At 42.2% G+C, this 21,280-nt stretch overlaps 1 protein-coding gene across 3 annotated transcripts; it reads right to left on the bottom strand.

Annotated features, from left to right (window-relative positions):
• Nucleotides 1-106: 106 nt before the first annotated feature.
• arhgap45b (Rho GTPase activating protein 45b) lies at nucleotides 107-19,174 on the bottom strand. Of its 3 annotated transcripts, none has more exons than XM_032571643.1 (24): nucleotides 18,866-19,174; nucleotides 16,677-16,926; nucleotides 16,052-16,234; nucleotides 11,729-11,869; nucleotides 11,568-11,652; nucleotides 9,576-9,648; nucleotides 9,390-9,465; nucleotides 8,417-8,548; nucleotides 7,482-7,543; nucleotides 7,261-7,371; nucleotides 7,091-7,171; nucleotides 6,842-7,009; nucleotides 6,539-6,676; nucleotides 6,243-6,439; nucleotides 5,498-5,607; nucleotides 5,305-5,388; nucleotides 5,010-5,111; nucleotides 4,758-4,921; nucleotides 3,764-3,952; nucleotides 3,542-3,679; nucleotides 2,824-3,095; nucleotides 1,929-2,166; nucleotides 1,058-1,160; nucleotides 107-972 (listed from the first exon to the last, which is right to left on the bottom strand). In XM_032571643.1, exons 1-24 carry the CDS (start codon nucleotides 19,151-19,153, stop codon nucleotides 518-520), a joined length of 3,840 nt encoding a protein of 1,279 aa, XP_032427534.1. In that variant the 5' UTR covers nucleotides 19,154-19,174; the 3' UTR covers nucleotides 107-517. The 3 variants fall into 3 exon arrangements, with proteins under 3 accessions (XP_032427534.1, XP_032427533.1, XP_032427535.1); XM_032571642.1 differs by having other exon boundaries at nucleotides 5,498-5,613; nucleotides 18,866-19,168; XM_032571644.1 differs by lacking the exon at nucleotides 18,866-19,174 and adding an exon at nucleotides 18,285-18,716 and having other exon boundaries at nucleotides 5,498-5,613.
• Between the last annotated feature and the right edge of the window lie 2,106 nt (nucleotides 19,175-21,280).

The raw sequence follows: 21,280 nt of genomic DNA, 5'->3' as shown, positions 1-21,280 counted from the left end.
CAGACTAGTGACATCATGACGGGGGCTGAAACTACACGCTTCCCGCTCTCCATTGGTTCCTTTTTCTGTTAGGTGAAAAATGCTAAACAGAAATACATGAGGAACATTTCAAAATAAAAATCAATTTTTATTAGAATAAGTCAGACATTCAGAGACAGATGGAAAACATGTCAGAAATCGCTAAAGTTAAAAATTTCACAGCACTTTAAAAAGGAAACTGTTCAGTAGTTGAACTAACTACAAACTTATCTGACAGATATTCACATTAAGCTTGTAGAACTACAAAAATGCTGGAAAAAAGTACATGAAATCAAATTTCTTGAAGTGACGGTTAATTCAAAGAGCAGTAAGCGTGCAGAAGTTTCTCTGCCAGATTAATGACCTTTTACAAAAGTGGAATAAAAACTCATTTTAGTCTCATCGTACATCCTCGACTGACTTTAATGTATAAAAGCACATTTATTTATTTGTATCTTGCAGACGTCCAACTCTGTCGGTTGAATTTAAAATCCTGTAATCAGACAAACTCAGGCTCTGTGTCCCGCCTCCTCGTCAGCGGTAGATTCTTTCTGCACAGGCAGGCCAGCGGGACGCCCGACAGGCTGGCTATGGGGGAGCTCAGCTGGTTGTTGTTGTTGTTGGACTGGTTCACGGTGAGCTCAGCCAGTGAGGCCGTGACTTCCTGCTCTGCTGCTGCTGCGTCTTCCTCTGGCGGGGCGCTCTCCGGCACAGCGGGGGGCTCTCCTTCTCCGTCTCCGTCGGGGATGTCCTGATCCTGCTCTGTGTCCTGTTCCGGGTCGGTGTGGGTGGCGGAGTGGCCGGACAGGTCCAGGCTGTCCCTGTAGCTCAGCTGCTCGTCCTCCGTGCTCACCACGCTCTCCTGCTTCATCAGCCTGCTGTGGCTACCCTCGTCCAGCTCCGAGTCGGAGTCGGGGAGCGGGTCGCTGGAGCCCAGCGATCCCAAAGAACTTCCTGGTTTAGAAACGAGCATCCAAACTTAAAAACCTTGTTTACTCAGAGAGGATTTCAAAAGATTTGAGTTAATATAGAAATTCACCGCAGCCCTCCTCCTGCCTGTCCGAGTCCGGCTTGTTCTGGTCGTCTTTGCTTCCATCCTCTTCTCCATCTCCAGTGCTTTCCATCTTAACTCCAACACTTTCCTGATTGAGTGAGGCGACGGGGGATGTTTGAGAGATTTGCTCATCTTCATTTAACACATTGCATCACATGAGACAATCTTAAAATAGTTTCAACTGAACAGTTCCTGGGTTTTATGGAGGGTTTCCAACCATATTTATATTGTTTACAAAGATGCTTATGTGCATTTCAAATGGAAAATTGACGCTTACTACAGATGTGAAGTTGATCAACTTTCTGTGCTCCTTAGAGCAAGGAAATAAAAATTGATCATTCAAACTCATTTTCATTTCCAGCCACACCATGAATGTCCTCAAAGATCCAGCTGAGGCAGAAATTGATCAACTGGTAAAATATTGTACCTTTATGAAAAAATTATATTTAAAGGCCAAGTAATTTATACAAAGAGAAACTAATTTGACTGATAAAATAATATTTAAACACAACTATTATCTGGAAGTTGTATTTCTGTGGCCACCTGGTGCCTGGAGGGCCACAGAAATAGTTCTGGTGGGCCGAATTTGGCCCGTGGGCCTCGAGTTTGACATATGCTTCAATATCATTATTATATTCAATAGATTGGTTGGAAAATATCTTAAAACTGCTTCATATTTTAGATTTCGCCATGTTACAGCAAACTAATGTATTTAACTGGAATTTTATGAGACATCACTCTTAAAATTTTTAATGTTACAATTAGGAACGATGTCGGAAGTTTGTAGTAAGAGAAAAGAAAAATTTCTAGGTTAATGAATATTTATGTATTGGCAGAGATATTTCCCAGCACCTACCTGCTGCGTGGATGTAGATGTGGAGCGCGCAATTTTGTTGGTCTGGGAGGTTTTCGACTGGAATATTGACGAGTAGAAGACGATGAGGGCCTCCACAATGCGGGCCTGGTGAGGGTAGTCCACCAGAGAGGACAGGGATATCGTGGCCCCGGTGGGACGGGGACGCATCAGGGAGGGCCCGAACACAATACCCAAGTTGCTGGGGCTCATCTTGTTGTCCTCCTCCAGCTCTGCAATCCTGGATCAACAGAAACTTAGTCAGTGGGACCGTATGGAAACTAGTGGTTTTATTTAGAGCTGAAATGATTAATCGAATTGATCGTGATAAATCAATTACTGAAATCGTCAACAGATTTATCGATTAATTGTTAATTGGAGTATAGAGACTCAAAAAAATGCAATTTGCAGAAAGAACAGCAACAGTAATTAAACCAAAATTGTACAAATATATACATTTTGCATTCAAGAGGAAAAACCCAGAACTCCTCAAATATTTTAGTTCAAATTCTGCACAACAAATCTATTAGGCATCTTTTGGTTATCCAATTAGAGGTGTTTAATCCAAAAATTAAACATATTAACCCTACAACACTGTATTGATGTCAAAATCAAGCAGAAAGGACAAAACTTGAAAAGTATTGAAGTATTTCTTGCTGTTCACTAAAGGAATGCCATGTTGTTGCATTTAGGCAATAAAATGTTCATCTTCTCATTTTAAGAAAAAAAAAAGGAACTGAATTATTTATTTGCATTTTTTTAATGTATAAAAAAAAGGCTAAAATGACAAATCTGCAGGATGTGCAAATCAAATTTTATCCGATTAATCATTAAAATAATCGATAGATTAATTGAGAACAGAAATAATCATTAGTAGAAGCCCTAGTTGCCAGCTGACCTTCGAAGGTGGCGAACGATGTACCGCAACGTAGCAGAGTTGGGCTTGGGCAGCTCCTTCACCAGCTCCTTCAGACTGTCCACCAAAACAAGGACTTCCCGGTCCGAGTCGGGCCCCAGGTCCACCAGCTCGGGGCCCCGGACCGCTACTGGGTTGGCGCTGCTCGATTCGGCCTCCTCTCCCTCGGGCGCGTCTCCCTCGCTGTGCAAACTCTCCTTGGCCAGACCCATCAGTGTGTTGTACAGACGGAAAGGCATGATGGGCTCCGGCAGCTGGAGGCAACAGGAAACAGATGCACAGAATTCAGATAACATGGAAACGAGGACGACTGGAATCAAATACCATGCAAAATGAGGGCCAAGCTCTCACAGTTTTAACAGTTTCTTGAGGTTCCTGCACTGGAATCTAAGCCAGAGTTGAGATTTATGCAAAACATATCTATAACCTAGTTTAGCTTAAAGGTTTAAAAATGGCACCTTATTATCCGTTTTTAAAATTTGACCAACTTCTGGCCAATCCAGGGGAATAATATATACACAAATTTTAATCGCAATGATTTAATACAGAAAGATATAAAAAGTAAAAACTATCAAACTTGGCAAGTTCAAATATTCAGTAATCTAATGTCTTACCATTTTACCTCTGGTAAACACAATCAAACTGAGAGACTAGAAGAAGTGATGAAGTGTGGGTACTTTTTCTCGGATGCTTCGTGTACCTGTCTGAGGTAAAGCTTGAGGACGTTGCTGATGTCATGCGGCGAGCACTGAGACAGCTCCACCAGCTCCTTGCCGTTTTCGAAGGCCTGACAGAGTTTCTCCACGCGGGTCTTCACGCCGTTCACCCTGTAGATGCCCTGCGAAGAGGAGGCAGCGGTTCACGGCCGACACTTTGACACCGGCCCAAATGTCTTGAACGGAGAGATTGGGAGCCTCCTCACCTTCATCTTGAGGGCGCGCCTCTCGATCTCAGAGATGCACTTTGTGATGATGAAGGGGATGCCGTCGCTGGCGCAGCTCGCCACCTGGGTGAAGTCCCGGCCGAACAGCTGCAGGCGGCCCTGCAGCTTCTTATGGCCACACTGGATGGCGAGGGTCTCCAGGCAACGCTTGTGACACGACAGGAAACACTGGGAGGGGATAGAAAATTAGCCTGAAAGTTTTCGGGTTTTTTTTTTTTTTACCGTGATGCCACACAATGAAAAGAAGTGCAGACAAAACCAGAAGTGCTTCTAGTTATAATTGATAAAACTGGAAGCATGCGGAGGCTCATTCAGAGCCCTCCACCATGAGCCTGATGGTGATGTATGCAAAATATTAAAGTAAACGTAGCTGTCACTGCTGTACAATATTGTCTGAGTATTTTAGAAATGGCTCATGTTTAAACTGAATCCATTTACTCAGTGGGGAAAACAATCCTTGTAAAACAATAACTGAGGCATATCTTTAATTATGCTTTATTTTTCAACGATCAAATGCGTTGAAAATTTTAATCATTAATTTACAACAGAAGGTTGTAAATATAACTTTGGCACTGAAATATAAATTTGGCATTAAGGTAGGTCTTTAATATCTTTAAATCTATCTCGTCAATGATGATAATGTCTATTCGTTTATTTAATATTTAAATTACATTTAATTAACTTGATCTATAAGACAATGAAAAGGATTTTATTGTGTGGCCCCTCAACACCTTTTGTCTCCTGTTAAAAAGTTTAAGAACTGAGGTCAGCATTTTATAAAAATACATAATTTACAGAAGTTAAAAGCATGTATTAAAGACTGTTACTTTTCCTCAAAAAGGTTTGAGAAATCAACACAGATAGATTTCCTTGTTGATTTGAAAAATAAAGTCTAAAAGAACAACTCCTCAGAAAATATAATTGTACAGAGCTTTTGCAAAATAAATGAATAAAGTCCTGATGAAGGACTCACTTCCTCGCACTCGGCCCCCTGGAAGTAAACGTAGCTGTCACATTCCCGACACTTGGCAGGAGTCCTCAGCTTCCTCAGCTTGTGGGTCTGGGCCGCTTTGGACAGGCCGATGTTCCGGAAAGGTCTGGTGGAGACCACCACGTCTGGATCCATGCCGTTAATATCTGCACAGAACCGTCATCGTCACACACAGAACAGGAGAAGTCGGCCACAGAAAGCGCAGCGGAAGGACGATCCTGTGCTAAAACGTACTTGGAGTTTCAAACGATGAAACGTTTCCATCTTTCTCATCCGTCTCCTCATCAGACGACATTGTTCCAGTCGAGGACGTTCGAGCCATTTTGGAAATGTCACCTAAAAATTTAACGGTTCAATGTGAGATTTTTTTAAAACTTAATTTGCCTTTAACCTTTGTAAAACCAGATGTTTATAAGTCAGTACACAGAAAATGAACTTTCAAAGGGCTTATTGGTTTGTTAGTGGCACGGTGAAGAGGTAATCTTCAGTTTGCTGTCAAACTGTTCACCAAACCAAATTTGTGACTCACTGGTGCTGGCAGTGGGAGAATCCAGCCCCGTGTCTACCATACTGTCATTGCTCACTGTTGAACCCCAGGATTTGTGTCCCTGTCCTGGAAAAATGAAAAACAACAAAATGAGAGGAAAAGCAAACATTGGAATAGCAGCTTAGCTTTAAAGCCTTAATAACGATGTCCACGGTTCTTGGAAGGCATTGCTTACTCTTGCGTTGAGCCTCCGTCTCTGCAGCAGTAGGATCCACACTGATGGTGGGACCTTCAGTCTGGCTCGTATGTTGATCGGTGTTGAAACTGTCATTTCTTGGTCTGTGGCCGTGGCTGAAATCATTTGTTATATTTGGTTTAGCATTTTATATGGATGTCTGTTCAACACATCTGAAGATTTTCCTTGCACCTTTTCAGATTTCGTCACAGATTTTAATGTGTTTTAGTGGGATTTTTATGTGCAAGACAAAGAAACTGAAATCTGAAAAATCTGAATTTGAATTCAAATCCTTTTAGTTGGAGAAAAAAAAAATCTTGTTGCCCTCAACAAGTTTTCCTTTAGCATGAACAGGGAGGCTGGTCTCAGTTGTGATGTTCAGCAGTCTCCTATGTGTTAACAAACTCGAGGTCTGGGGGCTAAATCCGGCCCGCCGTAGCTGGTTATGTGGCCCTCGAAACACAGGCATATGAAGAGAACTTCAATATAACAACTGTTATTTTGTCAAATCAAATTACTTGTTTTTGGATAGTTTCAAATTACATCAACGTGAAAAGATGCTACATTTTCAGAAATACTCCCCAAATACAGCGAAAGCCATATAATTCAAACAGTTTTGTCAATATGTAGTTTTATTAATACATTCTGCCACAACTAGCTCTTGAAATGAGAAGGACTTTGACACCCTCCTCTAAGGGTTTTTTTTTGTTTTGTGTGAGGTGTTTGCTCTGAGAGAATCCCTCACCTGGACGATGAGCTGGTTGGGGAGTACGTCTCAAACGAGTAGTGGACGCCAGGCTGTTCGGGCAGCTGCAGGTCTCGTACGTGGGCTGCGTACTGCTGGCCGGGATCGTACAGCTTACTGCTCTCACACAGGGTCTGGTAGTGGACGGGCAGCGCCACGGTCTGCATGTGCATGAGCTGGTAGTAGGAGATGGTGGCCTGCAGGAGGAAGGACAAAAGTGTAAACGCACTTCAGCGTCCACAGCAGATACGAGGCGGCGGTGGTGGCACTTCTGGACTGGTTATGCGCGTTCTGACCGATCGGAGCGTCTGGTCGCTCTGTTTGATGACGTCCTGAAGCTGCCGCAGCACCGTCACCTTCGTGTGCTCCAGCTCCAGCTGCTGAGTGGTGGCATCTGCGATGCATGTTCTATAGGTGGCCTCCGCTTCGACTGCCTGTGTAGATATAAAAACACACGTTTATGCTTTAGCTTCTCTAATAGGTATATCACAATGCGCAGCTCAAAAAAGATACTCAAGGTGCATCTGTAGGCAGACGGATGTCTATTGTCATGTAGTTGTAGTTGTAGGTATGAATCAATTAAGAATACTCATGAAGACCTTGTTGCGAGCCTCTTCCTCAACACGCTTCTTCTTCTCCACAGACTTTGCAGTAGAACCTCCTCCCTCCTCTTCGGCTCTGCAGGCCGCCGTTTTGGCCTTCTCGTACTCCTCGCAGCGAACCATGTAAGCTTGCTTGGCTTTTCGCAGGTTTGCCTCGCACTCCAGCTAACCGAGAAAAGTCATTTTCCATCGCAAGTTGAAATCCGAACCAGCCATGTACAATTCAAAACAAAAAAAATGTCCTACCAGTTTTCTCTTTGCTCGAATCCAGAGCTCCTTGATGTCCTTCCGCTTCTTCTCGTGCTCCTGCTTGCGTTGCAGCAGCGGCTGTGTGGGGAAGGCCAAATGTTAGGTCAAGGGTTGGATCGAGAGCAAAAAGGTCAGAGGTGCAGAAGCTGGGTTTATGATGCAGACACCTGAATGAAAGTCTGACTGTGCAGAGTGGTGTTGGCCTGCTGCAGCCCTATGCTTTGCTCCTGGTCCTGCTCCAGAGCGAGAGAGTAGATGGAGTAGAGGGGCATGTGGGGCTGAAGGGAGAAACACAACACTTCATATCAGTGAAAGAAGATTCAACGATACCCTCAGAACTTTTTCATAGCAATTTTTGATATTTGGAAATAGGAAGAATGGGATTTACGTGTGTTATGCTGTGTTTGCAGGACTGGTATAATCTCTGAAGGCCTTTGGAGAACTCCGCCTCTGTAACACAAGAGCAGCAAAACCTGTTGGCACTGTAGCTCCCCCTTGTGGTTGTTGAAAAGTTTAGAGACTTAATTCCACACTATACAGAGAATCGTACTGCTTCACAGCGAGTGATGTAAATGTGGTACAGCTAATGTTTTAATAAAGAATAAAAAGCAAAAGCAACAGCCAAAACCAAATCTACTCTTGTTGTACTTATGTGCTGACAGATTAAGACTTGCAGCAGAGCTTGATACTTTTAAGAGGTTGAAAAAGTAGTTGCTTAAAATATTTCTGATTTTTTTTCCTTGTTTTTCACTTTATTACAGTAGAACTTGCAGTAAAGACCTTCGTCAAGCAATGACTTGTTGCCTGAAGAAAATTTGCAAATAGTGGCATCAGAATTTTACGTCAGAGATGTGTTCCCTGAACGTAAACATCTACAGTAACTCACAGTAAAATTAAGACTTAGTACATCTGACCAAGATTTATAAAGTAGCAACTAAAAATGAAAAAATATGTCAGGCATTTGCGTTCAGCTGCATTTAGAATAAGATACACATAGGTTTTGCACACTTACTAGTTGGGCAACTGCTGAAGATAGCTGGTTGAAGAGAAATTTTTTTTAAGAGCATCGTAGTAAAGGGAGCTAAATAAAAATCTTTTTCTTCCACTTTCATAATTGTCCGTCATGTAAAATCCCCCAGAAAACACATTGAACGTTGTGGTTGTAATGTGTGCTCCATTGTAAAGTTTCCTGTGAAATACTTTCACAAGCCACTGTGACTTCTAGATAACCAGAAAACAACAAAAACAAACATTTTCTGTTCTTTAAATTTCCATGCAGGATATTTGTCCTCTGAGAGCCTTAACTTGAGGCTTTCCACTTACCCAACGTGGTTCTCTTTTCCACATAAGTTATCAGATCCTTCATGTACTTAGAAATGGATTTGGCATAGACCAGAGCTGAGTCCACACCTCCCTCACTGCGCTGGAGAATCACATCCACTTCCTCAACTCGGCCTGTGAAATGACACGCAAACCTTCGTCAGTCGACGAACTCAAAACAAAGCAGTTTTTCCTACCAACTGTGATTTGATTCGAGCCTCCTTCTGGTAAGCCTAGGTTTGCAGTAGTTCCTGTAATGGTCTCAGGTAGAAGATTTTAAATGTCTCAATGCTGAACATTTACTTTAGTTGTTTCCAGTGTTTGTTTTTTTTGTTGTACTTTTTTTTCTTACAATACTTTAAAAAATTTTAAGCTCATATGACATATGACTAACTTGAAGGTTTCTTCAAGTTAGAAAGAAATCATTCCTTTCCACTGTTGCCTCACAGCATGTTTTTTTTAAGAATATACTTAAAAATACTTAATATTACTAAGACTGATATATATTTAAAAAAACCTCTGGGGTTTGTTTAACATTAAAAACAGATTCAATCTGGTCCAATCTGAACTGGGAGATGCATCGGCATGAATACAAGTTGAACTGAGTAGAATTTGAAAAGTATGGAGGTAAAAACCCGAATAATCTATTTTTTAAATAGTTATAGGAGACTTCATTGATGCAGAGCAGGACCAAAGAGCTGAGAGAGGAGGAAGTTCAAACCATCTCTACCATCGATCCTATCCTCAAGTCCAATGTCTCCATACACCCAGGTAGACATTAAAAGGAGGTCAAAGGTGAATGAGGCGAGTTAGGAGTTCTTACCAACAACCCACTGTGTCATCCAGGACATGTTACTGTGAAATATTGCGTCTGCTGCCCAGAAATTGAGCTTTTAGCTTGTTATATAGGGGTTTGGGTTGATTTTACGCAACGTTAATTTTAGCAGTAATCGGAGCGGAGGAGCTCATCACCTACCGTTGTCATGCAGGTCACTCCTGAAGTGTCCCCCTTCTACTCCCTGACCTGCTGCAGCGTACAAGTTCTCCATCGACTGAAACCACAAGACATTTGGAGGTGAAACTTTCTAGATTATGATTTTCATTGGAAACAGTAGTAAATCTGTTTAAGTTGGCATGTAGGATGTAATGGATTCAAACTCACTCTGCTTTTCTCTGTGGGCAGCAGGGAGAGCAGCGTGCTGCTGTCCACTTCCCCCATCAGAAGCTCGGACACACTGGAGAGGAAGAAACGGGTGCATTTCAGTGAGTTTTAAAATGATTACTTCTGCCAATTTTATTATGACTCACCACAAATGAAAAATAAATAAATAAATTTAAAAAAAAACAGCATTTTTTAAAATTATGCAAAAGTGTTATGGTCCGACTCATCAATTATCAATAGCTCCACCTTAATAGAAATTAATGTCTCTTTTTTAATAATACTCATTCTCAGAAATTACATTTTAGGGTTAAATGTAATAGGGCTGCAGCTACCGGTCATTTTAGTGAAAAATTATTCAATCCATTAATCGGATGAAAAAATTGGCACATTCTGCATGTTACCATTTAAGTTTTAGTACAATATTAGAGATACAAAACAATTCAATGTCTTTTTTTTTCAATATGTGAGAAAATAAACACTTTATCACCTGAAATGCAATAAGAGCATTGCTTAGTGAATGCTTGATCGTTTGTAGCAAAGCATCTGCAGCTAAGAAAATACGTCTAACATCAACATATGAAAAGCTTTGCTCTTTCAGGTGGATGTAATGTAGTAGGGCTAATTTTTGGATTAACTGATTAATAATTTCTCTAGCTATGAGATAACAAGATGCCTAACTGGACATTTTATTGAACAGAATTTGAGTGAACAGAGTTTTAGTGAAGCTAAAACTATGCCACTTCAGGAGTTCTGCGAAGAGCAAATTTACACAAAAAAAAATGTTTTCCCTTAAATCTAAAATTTATATATTTTTTGCACAGTTTTGGCCTAATTACTGCTCTGAATGTGTTACTCATTCAGCAAATAGTCTATTTTTGAGACTGTTTACTCCAGTTAATGATTAATGTATCACTAATTTAGTTGGTAATTAATTCAATTGTTTCAGTCCTAAACTGTAATTATAGCGCTAATGTATACAAGATTAACTTTAAGAGTTATTTAAATACAGCAACTTTTAATGATATTAAAAATTATATTAAACACATTGTAGCAGAGGTGTAGAAACTACGGCTCAGACATTAGTCAGGTTGGTTTTGTGAACAGTTACGCTTTTAGAAGAGGAAAAAAGGGAAGAGGTCGGAGCCTAATGCGAAACCTTTAGCAGGTACAGCAGAGACAGGAAGTGACAAAGATAAAACTTTTGAACCAAGTCACCTCTATCAGGTTCAATCATTTTTCTGTGAAATCAATAAGTTTGTTTCCTTTGAAACCGGGGTTTGTCTGGCAACATGTTGGACAAACAGCGAAAGCACAAAAGCGAGTACTCCATGTTCGAGTTGTTTTGTTGTGACAGAAAGGTCGGTCGGAGGGAGAGCGGAGGAGGGAATGAGGAAACAGACACGTCAGGCAGATTTCAACTGTCTCTGCCAGCTCACTTCCTCCTAAAACCGACGGCTGTCTAAACCCTGAAGCGGCACAGACACTTCGCTCTCTTTTCACCGGTTTACTTTTAAGAAAATTAGCAAATGAAAAAAAAACACAAACTATTTCTCGAATCATTTTTAAATCGTTGATTTGATCCGCTTTCCTCCTGTGCATTTAATTTCCGGTGATCATTCTCACACCGTCTCGTTGCTTCAGACTGTGCAATCTGTGCCGTTAGCTCTCAGGTAGTCAACAGAAGTTTCAAGTTTTGGTTTTGTGTCGGTAGATAAAAAAACAAAAAAGAAACAAAAGAAAAAAAAACAAAAAAAACAAGCCACTTCCTGTTTTCAGCTTTGGCTCATGCAAATGTGTCACCATCAAGCACTTCTCTCTGCTTCCCAACATCAGACTCTCAGCTCACTACTACACACACACCTACGCACACACACACACCATTAGAGTATGTCAAATACATGTGGACACCGTTACGAAGCCAGACCGTTATCTCCAACGGCAACAAACACCAGCTTCACTTACAGCTGCTAAATATAACCTTGCTGCACTTACTTGCTACTGAAGGCGACTGCAATGGTCTCGATGGCCTTCTCAAAGTCTTTCTTGTCCGTCTCGTTGGACGCCTCATAGTGGAACCCTGCAGCAACGTCCAGATGTTCAGGTTGCAGCAGTTTCCCCCAGAACATTGAAACCCTCCTCCACCTTCTCCTCACCTTTGACCTTGGAGATGAGCTTCCCAGCAGCAGTGAGGATCTCCACCGTATTCAGCAGCGGGTACGTGTTGATGACCTGACGCAGGTTTCGCAGCACCTCTCCCAAACACTCGTGTGCCACGGGCCGCTGGCTCTCCTTACCTGTGTGAAAGGAAGAGCTGGGTGAGACGAGCGCATAAAAAGACCGCAAAAAAAAAAAGAAAGAAAAAATAAAAAGAGACGGTGCCACATATTGCGAATGTTTCCGTTAAACAATCAGCATCTCTGCGGGAGCCGCTCTCAGACGTAATTAAATCTGGTATAGGCCTTAATTATTGCTGCTGGTGAGCTGCTCCATGATGTAAATATACACCGTAAAACGCTGAGATGCAAGGAGGAGGATTATTGGTTTTATTTCCACTGTAAAAGTTTGCCTCCACAACAAACGAAAAAATATCCACTTTGCAGCAGAGAGCCTTTAGTTCCCTTCATTTTCTGTTGGTCGTATCTTTAAATGGGAGCAAAAACCATTGTCCTGTCATCCTGTGTGTTATAAGCCGCTGAATTACCGATTAAGTCCTGCAGAGCTCTGATAATGACAAGCACCACACCAGTCCTATAGGACAGACATTGTTTTAGCTTCGTCAGGCCGCAAGATTACCCAGCTGCTGCTGAAGCTTTAATTTCTTCCTTAAACTTCATCATAAAAGTACATTTCCTTCTGGCCGTCGAGACCAAGCCTCTTGCACTTCATCAATTATCCACATGATAAATTAAAATGCGTTTGATAATTGGATTCTGAATATTTTTTGAAGTGCAGTTTTGTTTACAGAGACTTGATAATCCATTTTATTTATGGTTTCGATTGTGTATGGGTTTTATTTCCGTATTATTTATCGTTTTTGATTGCCGTGTTTTATTTTGGATATTTAAAGTATCTTCCTGGTCAAGTGTTTAGTTTGTCTTTGACAGGGAAAACTTGTATTCTTATATCATTATCAATGGCTTCAAATATTACTAAAAGTTGCTTTCTAGGACAATTTACTGTGCAGCAAAATTTGTTGTGACTAGTCTAGCTGAGACTAATGTGGAAATGTTTAGACTCTAAACCGAAAGAGGTTTAAAAAAAAAATCATTCTGGTACGAGTTAGCAAAGCGTTAAATGACATTTTCTCTTTGACTGGGATTTTGATTTGAAGGATTGCAAAAACAACTCAAGGTAAAACCGATACAGAAGTTTTCCTCATTGTGCACACACTCCTCTCAGCTCGTCGTTCTACAAAAAAAGAAATCCCCTCATGGGCCAATCTTCAGCCAAGAAGACAAAAAAGAAAAATGAAAAACCATATTAAAATATTTTTAGCTCTAAAAAAAAATAAGGTGCTGGCTGTTCCACTCCAATTCCATTTTCTACTTTTACTTTCTGCTGTGAGGAAATATTGGATGTGAATAATATTCGCCAGCAGGAGGTAACTCAGTTATTCTAGTCTGATCAGGGATTATAATCTGTCAATCGAACCAAACAGGGATCAGAATTATTGAAAACAAGATGCAATACAAGATTGGTGGAAAATATACAGTTGCATTCAATATTACACGCCAGTAGACACACATATATACATATATATATATATATATATACACACTGTATGTACCCAGCTATCGAGAAAAATGAATTGATACTGGTAAGTGTGTTGGCTTGTGTTTAGGAAATGAAAGTAGGTTGGGATAAAATAGCAGCACTCTGGTATGAAAATGGGGCCATCAAGAGGCAAATAGACCTGGAGCTTCTCTAAAATCTCATGATCAACAGGAAATAAGACATGAATTAACTGATTAGTATAAATAACTAAATAAACCTGCTTTACTCATATTGTGATTTGTAAATGTGTTAAAGGCTCCAAAACTGCTCAGACTAATTAGGACGTGATTAATTGTTGAATTTGGTTGTTCTTGTTTGGCCTGGAAGCCAAAATGCTCCATACAAGTATTTATAGCCACTGAACTGTTTCACATTTTCTCACATTATAAGTCAAAAACTTTGGAGAATTGTATCAATAGTCAAATAAGTAAAAATCTGATGGAAAAAAAAAAAAGAAGCAGCGTTAAGTTTTATTCAGCCTCCATCACTACGATATCCCGAAATAAAATTTAATTCAATCAACTCTCTTCAGAGGTTATCTACTTAGCAAAAAGATTCAACCTCAGTTGTTTTGTGAAGCGTTCACAGAAAATTAGAGCACAAACATGAAGAAAAAGGAACACCACAGACGGGTCAGAGAGAAAGTTGTGGAGAATTTAGAGCTGGGTTAGGTTTTAAAACAAAACCCCAAACTTTAAACATCTCACAGCGTTCTCTTCAATCATCTCCAGCTGGGCTGAAAGGCCCAACAAGGAGGAGTATTAAATCCGACGCTTACCGGGAGAATCCATCCACATGACAACTGTTAAAAGTCTGGCCTTTATCAGAGAGCAGAAAGACGAAAACATCAAGAAGTTTTCCACAATTCACGTTGAGGACACGACAAAGAGGAAGAAGTTGCTCTGGTCAGATGAGACCAAATATTATGTGGCCTACAGGCAAACCCACAGTGTGGCAATGCACATCACCCTGAACACACAGCCCCCCTTGGTGAAACATGATGGTGGCAGCCTCATGCTGCGGGCTGCTTTTTTCTAACGCGGACAGGGAAGCTGCTCAAAGTTGATGGAGAAATTACGTTGAGCTACATATCCAGGATGCAAAGAAAATCATTTTGAGTTTTTTTCTCAAGATGCATCAATTCCTTCCACTTCGCATACAGTATTAATAAAGTACATTAAAGCTTGTGATTGTCAAGGTCATTTAATTTATATAGCACATTTTCAGCAACAAGGCAGCTCAAAGTGCTTTGTAATGAGAAGAAGAAAAAAAAAAAAAAAGAATAGTTTGGAGGGAATTTCGACAGTACAAAAAAAAAAAATCCAGCCGTCTAGCTTCGCTTCACAACCAAAAAAGCCAAGGCAGCATGTTTAGGAGGCAGCTGAGTGGCAGCAATCGCTTTATTTCCCTTTCGGCTAAAAAGCAGACAAATTCCCTAGTCACAAGGTGTTACAAAACAAAGAACAGTCAGTGTGAGACAGTCAAGTAAACAAAAGGTCAGCTTTGATCCCAGTGAAGCCTCTACAGCCTGCTTAATTGTGTTCTTCACACACTTTTTGTTGTTTTTTCCTCTCCTTACAATCGTCTTTTCGCTACCTAGCGCAGCCTGCAGCTGGAGGAGGTAAGACAGCAGCTGAAACCTTCCTTCTCCCACAGTCTGTCAGTCGAATTTAGCCAATGGTGGAGGAGAACCAGGTGACCCAGAAGGGAACAGTTTTGCAGCGGTGCCACAGAGGATGTGGCCCTTTTTCGAGATTTGCAAGATTAGTCTTCAGCTCTGGTAGTCTGCTGTATCTGCTTCCTGTGGCTCACGAAGGCAGGTCACCTTGATCGCAAGTGAAAACTAAAGTTAAAAAAAAGCAAAACAAAGTGGCACCATAACAGTAAAATAAAGAGCTTCACAGCAGGAGCAGAATTATGAGAGTCAGAGTGACGGTGATGTAGGTCAACCCATCAGAGTAGGAAGTGTTCAACGAGGCTTTTCTGTCTTCGAGTTATCCATCATGGCTTCCTGTTTAGAAAGCCAACATGGGTGGAGAGCGTGACTTCACAAAAGATAGCAGGAGACGGGAAAATATTTCAGGATCTGCCATAAATAAATATGTTGCAACTAGATTATGGAGGAAGCTGGACGACAGTCTGAGAAGTTCTGCTTGTGGAAGCCGGTCCACTGTGGGCTCTGCTGCGTCGCAGGCCATTTCAGGCTCGGCTGCATCGTGCAGGAGGGGCACAGAGTGCACGAACACGGCTGCAGTAAACAAGAAGCTGGCTTCCTGCAGGAGACAAGAGCGCGGTCGCGTCTGTGGGCGCAGCGGAAGCGCACTCGTCAACTCAAGAGAGAGGAAGCTGCACACAGAGGCTCCGCCCGCCGCCGCTGTCACTCACGTAAAGCACACGTGTTTGGGCTGATGTAAGAGCGACAGGAGGGCCTTCTGACAGATCGCTCGTGAGAAGTTGAATAAAGTCACCAAAAACAGCATTGTCCTGCTTGAGAACTCCCCCCTCCCTGTGAGAACAAACATACCTGTCTCCACAATGACACAAAGATGTATTTTGTCTGCCCCGACGTGAAAACAGGCAGTATGTTATAATATTTCATGCCGATTACAGCACAGGAAGCGGATATACAAAGTTAACTCAAATAGAATAGCTCCAAAATGTTTGGACCCCTCTCTCTCTTTGCTCGGGGGTCTGCCTCTTACCCTCAGCCAGCACGACATCCTTGAGCTTGTCCACGGCCTCGGCGAAGCGCGCCACGTCCCTCAGCAGGGCTGGGATGTCCTCCACCTCGATCACGGTGCTCTCCGGTACTTCGGACTGGGGGGACGGGCTCAAGGCCCCCTTTCCCTGACCTTTAGTGTGGACCCACGATGGCAGCGGGAACCCTGGGGAGACATGGAAACACAAGACGATCAATTTTGCCTGGAATATTCCACCTCTGAGACGTTCTCAAGAGAGTAACTCCTTAGAGACGGTTCCAAGAAAGCTCTTCAAAGTGGACACAAACTACCCTCAGAATTACGATGTAATTGAAGAATATACAGAACACACAAAGCAAATTTAAAGGTGCAGTTAGGTGTAGGAGAGATTTGGGGTACAACGAATTTAAGAGCTTTGAATGTTAAGATTTCTTTAAGAATAATCAACCTTCAAAGTTGCTTTCCGTTTAGAGTCTAATCATCCTATAAGAACTAGGATGCTCTGTTGAAGCGCCAGAGTCGCACACATCCACCCAGTTGTTGACACAGAGGGCCACGCCTTCAGCAGCCAGGTGTGATGACTTTAATGAGACACTGTGTAGAAGTGAAGGTTGTTCTTGAGGCTGACCTGCGGCGCTGGCGTGTCGACTCAGAGCGGTGGGCCTCTTCAGGGTCTGGACGGGGGACGGACAGCCCACCCCCTGCATGGCGGCCAGCTTGGCGTGCTGGGGGCTCGGGGTCCCCGGGCAGGACAGGGACAAATCCTGGAGCCCCGCTGCAGTGGGGGTGAAGCTCGACGAGGAGGTGGAGGAACAGGGCGAGGAGGAGAGGGCGGCGTCGCCCGCATCTTTCCGAGGCTGCTCCGAGAGAATGGACAGCTGGGAGAAAGAAATGCAGATTTTAAGTTTTCCACTGGAGGTTCGTCCTACCGACTCCAGTGGTTTTTCAAAGGATTATACCAGATAAAAGAGGAAGAAATGCCCTTAAATTATTATTTTTTTTTTAAATCAAAACATAAAGGGAATACCGATCCCACTCATTAATTCCTACAATAAGCTGCTTTTTCTTGGTCAGTTAAGTTTTAAATAAAAAATAAATAGAACAAAATACATCTGAGAGATACGTTTCTTCTGACTGGGAGTATTGTTACTCAGCCAGAGTTCTGATTGAATCTGATCTGAATCTATGAAGGTAGAAGATTAGGGTGATGGCAAGGAGGCCTTCCCACCTCTGAGACCTGGAGCTCATCAGCAAAGATAAAACATCAAAATATTAGTGGAAATGTACAAAACGTTGCTCCACAGTTATATGAAGGGTTTTAAGCTGCAATGCAAAAACTTTTGCAAAGCATACACAGTAGAGTACAACTATTTTAACATGCCAGTCTAAATGAAATGAAAAACAGACTTTTTTTAAAAAATGATACCCTTTGAACATCGTCTTTTCTTCTTTTGGGAGATCTCCGTCTCATTTTCAACGCGAAACAAACTTCTTGGTTAAATAATCATCATTTTGATTCTAAGTTTATCAAGTGTGTGACTAAATTTGGGCCCAACTTTATCTGAATCTGTCTACATCTGCATTGTTAAATCTGTTTTTATACTTATACTTCTGAAAATGAACCAGACCTGTTCATCTTTAAAAGTACCCTGAGAAGGCCTGCGGTGTGAATTCACCCATCCAAAAAGTAACTCGGTTGAATTCAGCTTGGTATACCAACATTCATCCGATTCTTAATGAAGCAAAATACGCATTTAAAGCTCGATGCATTTGTAAGCTGAAACGGTAGCTCTGATCAATTTTTGGAACGGGAGAGAAAAAGCACTGAGCCGCTTCAGTAAACGATCGACGGCTAGAGACCGTTAAGGCTCCCTACAGAGAGGAGTGACCTACGATGGCCCCTACGGCCTCCGCCGCCACCGCTAGCACCAGCAGCTCTGCTGTTGGTAAACACACATAGGAAGCCTTTCACAAGATCCTGAGCTGCGTTGTGCAACACTTCCTGACTCCAAGCTGCCTCGGGTGTGGCAATTTGACACATAGTGTCGAATGTCATGATGGTTGGAGAGGCCACACTGGAAATTCCCCCAAATGAAGTGCAAACGAGACACACTGAAAAAAATGTAGGGGTTAATGTCAAACACATTTCTGACCTGACCAAAAACATCTTGGTCAGACGTAAGGAACTAGAATATTGCACGTATCCGGATGGCGTTGAAGAGAAGTAGCCTCCTACCTGTTTAAGCCATATGCTGTGCTTGTTGGGCAGTATGTCCAGCTTGTCCTTGCCTTTGGACTCTGCTTTCTTAACTCTCTGAGTGGTGGAGTAAGGGTTGTAGCTGTTTTTATTGCTACGTTTCAGCATTCTTCTCAATCTAGCTGCAGCTCCAATCCACTTCTGAATGCAGTCTCTCACCGAGCCACTGCAGAATGGCTCGCACGAAAAAACTGAACGAACGAAAACCCGCAAGAGATGAACCTCCTATGCAACACTTGACCAGATATGAGCCAATGTGGGATCGGGTGCCAGTGAGCGCATTTTGCCCTCATGACGCTGCGTTTTGATGATTGCCTTCAAGAAGTTTCATGCAGTTGACAGTTTCTCACACCATGCAGCCAGCAAAGCAGAATTTTTTTTTTTTTTTTTTTTTTAAAGCTGGGAGCAGGCGTTAAAAGCCCCTCCACTCTCACACAAATAGAAACACCTCTGGTTTGGAGATCTGTCCAGCCTGTCCCCTCCAGATGAAGGTTATCTGACTCTACACACACACACCAACAGACTAACAAGGGAGAAACCAGAAGTGATGCGCTACTCACAGACGCCGCGCCGCTCTGTGGCCCCGGGCTTCCTGTTCGGCTCTTCTTTGAGATGGACGGCGTCTTGATGAGCTCCCGCGGTTTCTTCCTGAACATCTTCAGAGTGCCCTTCCCGTCCATCCCGACTTCTTTGAGTTTGACGCACAGACCCCCCACCCACCCCCCGACTCGCCACTTGTTCCGTCTGCCGCTGGCGTTCAGCGGGAACTCGGTGCCATCCGGACCAGCTCTGAGCCACGATAGCTGTGTGTGCGTCTTCCTCCTCCTGTGGCTGCTGCTGTTGCTCATCGAGCCGCGCAGGCTCACTGACTCGCAGAGACGCACTGCTGGGCTCACCGCAAAACTGCGCGCTCTTGGCATCCGCTCTCTGCGCACGCGTGGGCGTGGGGGGACACACAGAGGTGTATTACACCTGCTCTACAAACTTTCAACGGGAATATCTCAGCTCGGAGGCAGATTTGTCTCATGGGTGAGAACCGATGTGATGGAGGGGGGGTGCGCGCTCTCTCTCTCTCTCTCTCTCAGTTGTCTCTTCGCTCCACAGCAATTAGCCCATCCTGACACAGGTGCGTGTCCAACACGTGACCCGGGCTGCGTCACCTGCCCGAGACGTTAAAACGAGTGTTATCAATGCAAACAAGATTTTTACTCCCAGTGTGGAAAATGCAAATTTAGGGAGCTCAGGAAGATCCCGCTAAACTCTGGTTACAAAACTCAAACCCTGGATAAAAGCGTGTTCTGATAGAAGCTTTAAAGGTCAAATATTTACTTCAAAACTATATATATATATATGTATATATATATATATATATCAGTGTCTTTTTGCCCTCCAGCGTTTCTTTGCTCCACAGCAAAGGGAGAAACCATTAAAGTACAACTCGAAACCACTTCTTTCTCGCTCTCTGTGTCAGCGCAGACTCGCTATGAACCTCACCACAGGTCACTACTTCTATTTTTAATGTAATGCCATTACGAGGCTTTAACATGGCAGGTGAAACATTGATGTATTAAACTACAACTGCATTTTGAGTTAGAAATACACATCCTGGGGCGTAGTGGGATAGCGCGACCCACGTTTGGAGGCCTTGAGTCCTCGACGCGACGCGGGTTCGATTCCCGGACCCGGCGACGTTTACCGCATGTCCCCCCCTTCCTGTCAGCCTACTTTCATACGAGGGACACTAGAGCCCACAAAAAGTAACTTGGAGGGGAGAGAAAAAAATAAATACACATCCTGTCATCATCGACATGAACCTCGTATTAAATTTTGCCTTTTAATAAAAGATTGGAACAGTTCCTTTTTCGAGGTGAACTCATAAGGCAACAGAAAACACCACTGACATTTAAAACAAGCATTTGGTGCATCACTTTATTGGATGTAGTGGAAACCAGAAGTTTATATACACAGAGTAAAACGACAGGGATGCATTTTGTTTCCTGAAGTTAAATCAGGCCAAACTTCCCTTGTTTTAGTTCAGTTAGAACCAAGCAAACAATTGAGACACTTAAGGAAAACCAAAAACATTTGACCCAATTAGTCATGTAGCTCACATTCAATGCTGCCAAATATTGAAATGTATTGGCATTAAATAAATCTCTAATACTTTATTCTCTCTGTGTTGTGGTAGCATTTAGTAAATTTGAGTAATTCTAACTCAAAACAAGAGAAGCTTGGTCTGATTTAATTTCAAATGAGAATAAAAGACTTTAGTGTCTTTTATTTGGTGAATGTAAACTTCTGGCATCAACTGTACATAAATCCACCCCATCATGTCTGCCGTAACTCTGCCTGGATGTTTGACCTCTATTCTTCTTATCAGAATTTAATGTTTGAGCTTATAAACATGGTAATTTCTGGCACAGTTTCAGATGATTAGAGTCTCATATCCAGCCAGATTTAACTCTTGATTCATGTTGATGGCTAAAAAAAAAAGTGTCGTCTCTTTGTCAATTGCAAAGGGACATTTAGCCAAATATTAGTGAGGGTGTACATACATTTGACTATGTGTAATTAATTTTAAACCTGTGTATTAAAGAAAATCCACTATAAATTCTTGCTTGGAAATAAGAAAAATAATATGTGCAGTTGTATGTAGGGGGGTGGAAGAGACTTCTGAACTGAGCTGAATTTCTTCTGCCAACACCCAACATAAAACCAAAAATAATTTGCACGCAAATTATTTTTCTATGTACGCAAAGCATCCAGTCACATGGAAAACTCCAAAACCTTGGAGTTTTGGAGAGAAAATATTTATATACCAGGGTTTTTCTTCCCTTTAGTTGGAGCAAAGCCATTCATGTTAAGTTGTCCTTTCTGCTGCAGCAGGTTTTAAAGTTTGTCACATATTTATCCATTGTACAAAATGTACAGTGGACATCATCCTCAGTGATCGTGGTTGTGTCTTACACTTAAAA

This window comes from Xiphophorus hellerii, chromosome 9 (genome assembly GCF_003331165.1).
Source record: "Xiphophorus hellerii strain 12219 chromosome 9, Xiphophorus_hellerii-4.1, whole genome shotgun sequence".
NCBI classification, from domain to species: Eukaryota; Metazoa; Chordata; class Actinopteri; order Cyprinodontiformes; family Poeciliidae; genus Xiphophorus; species Xiphophorus hellerii.
Note: the sequence above shows the minus strand (reverse complement) of the source record. Positions and strands in the feature narration are given on the sequence as shown.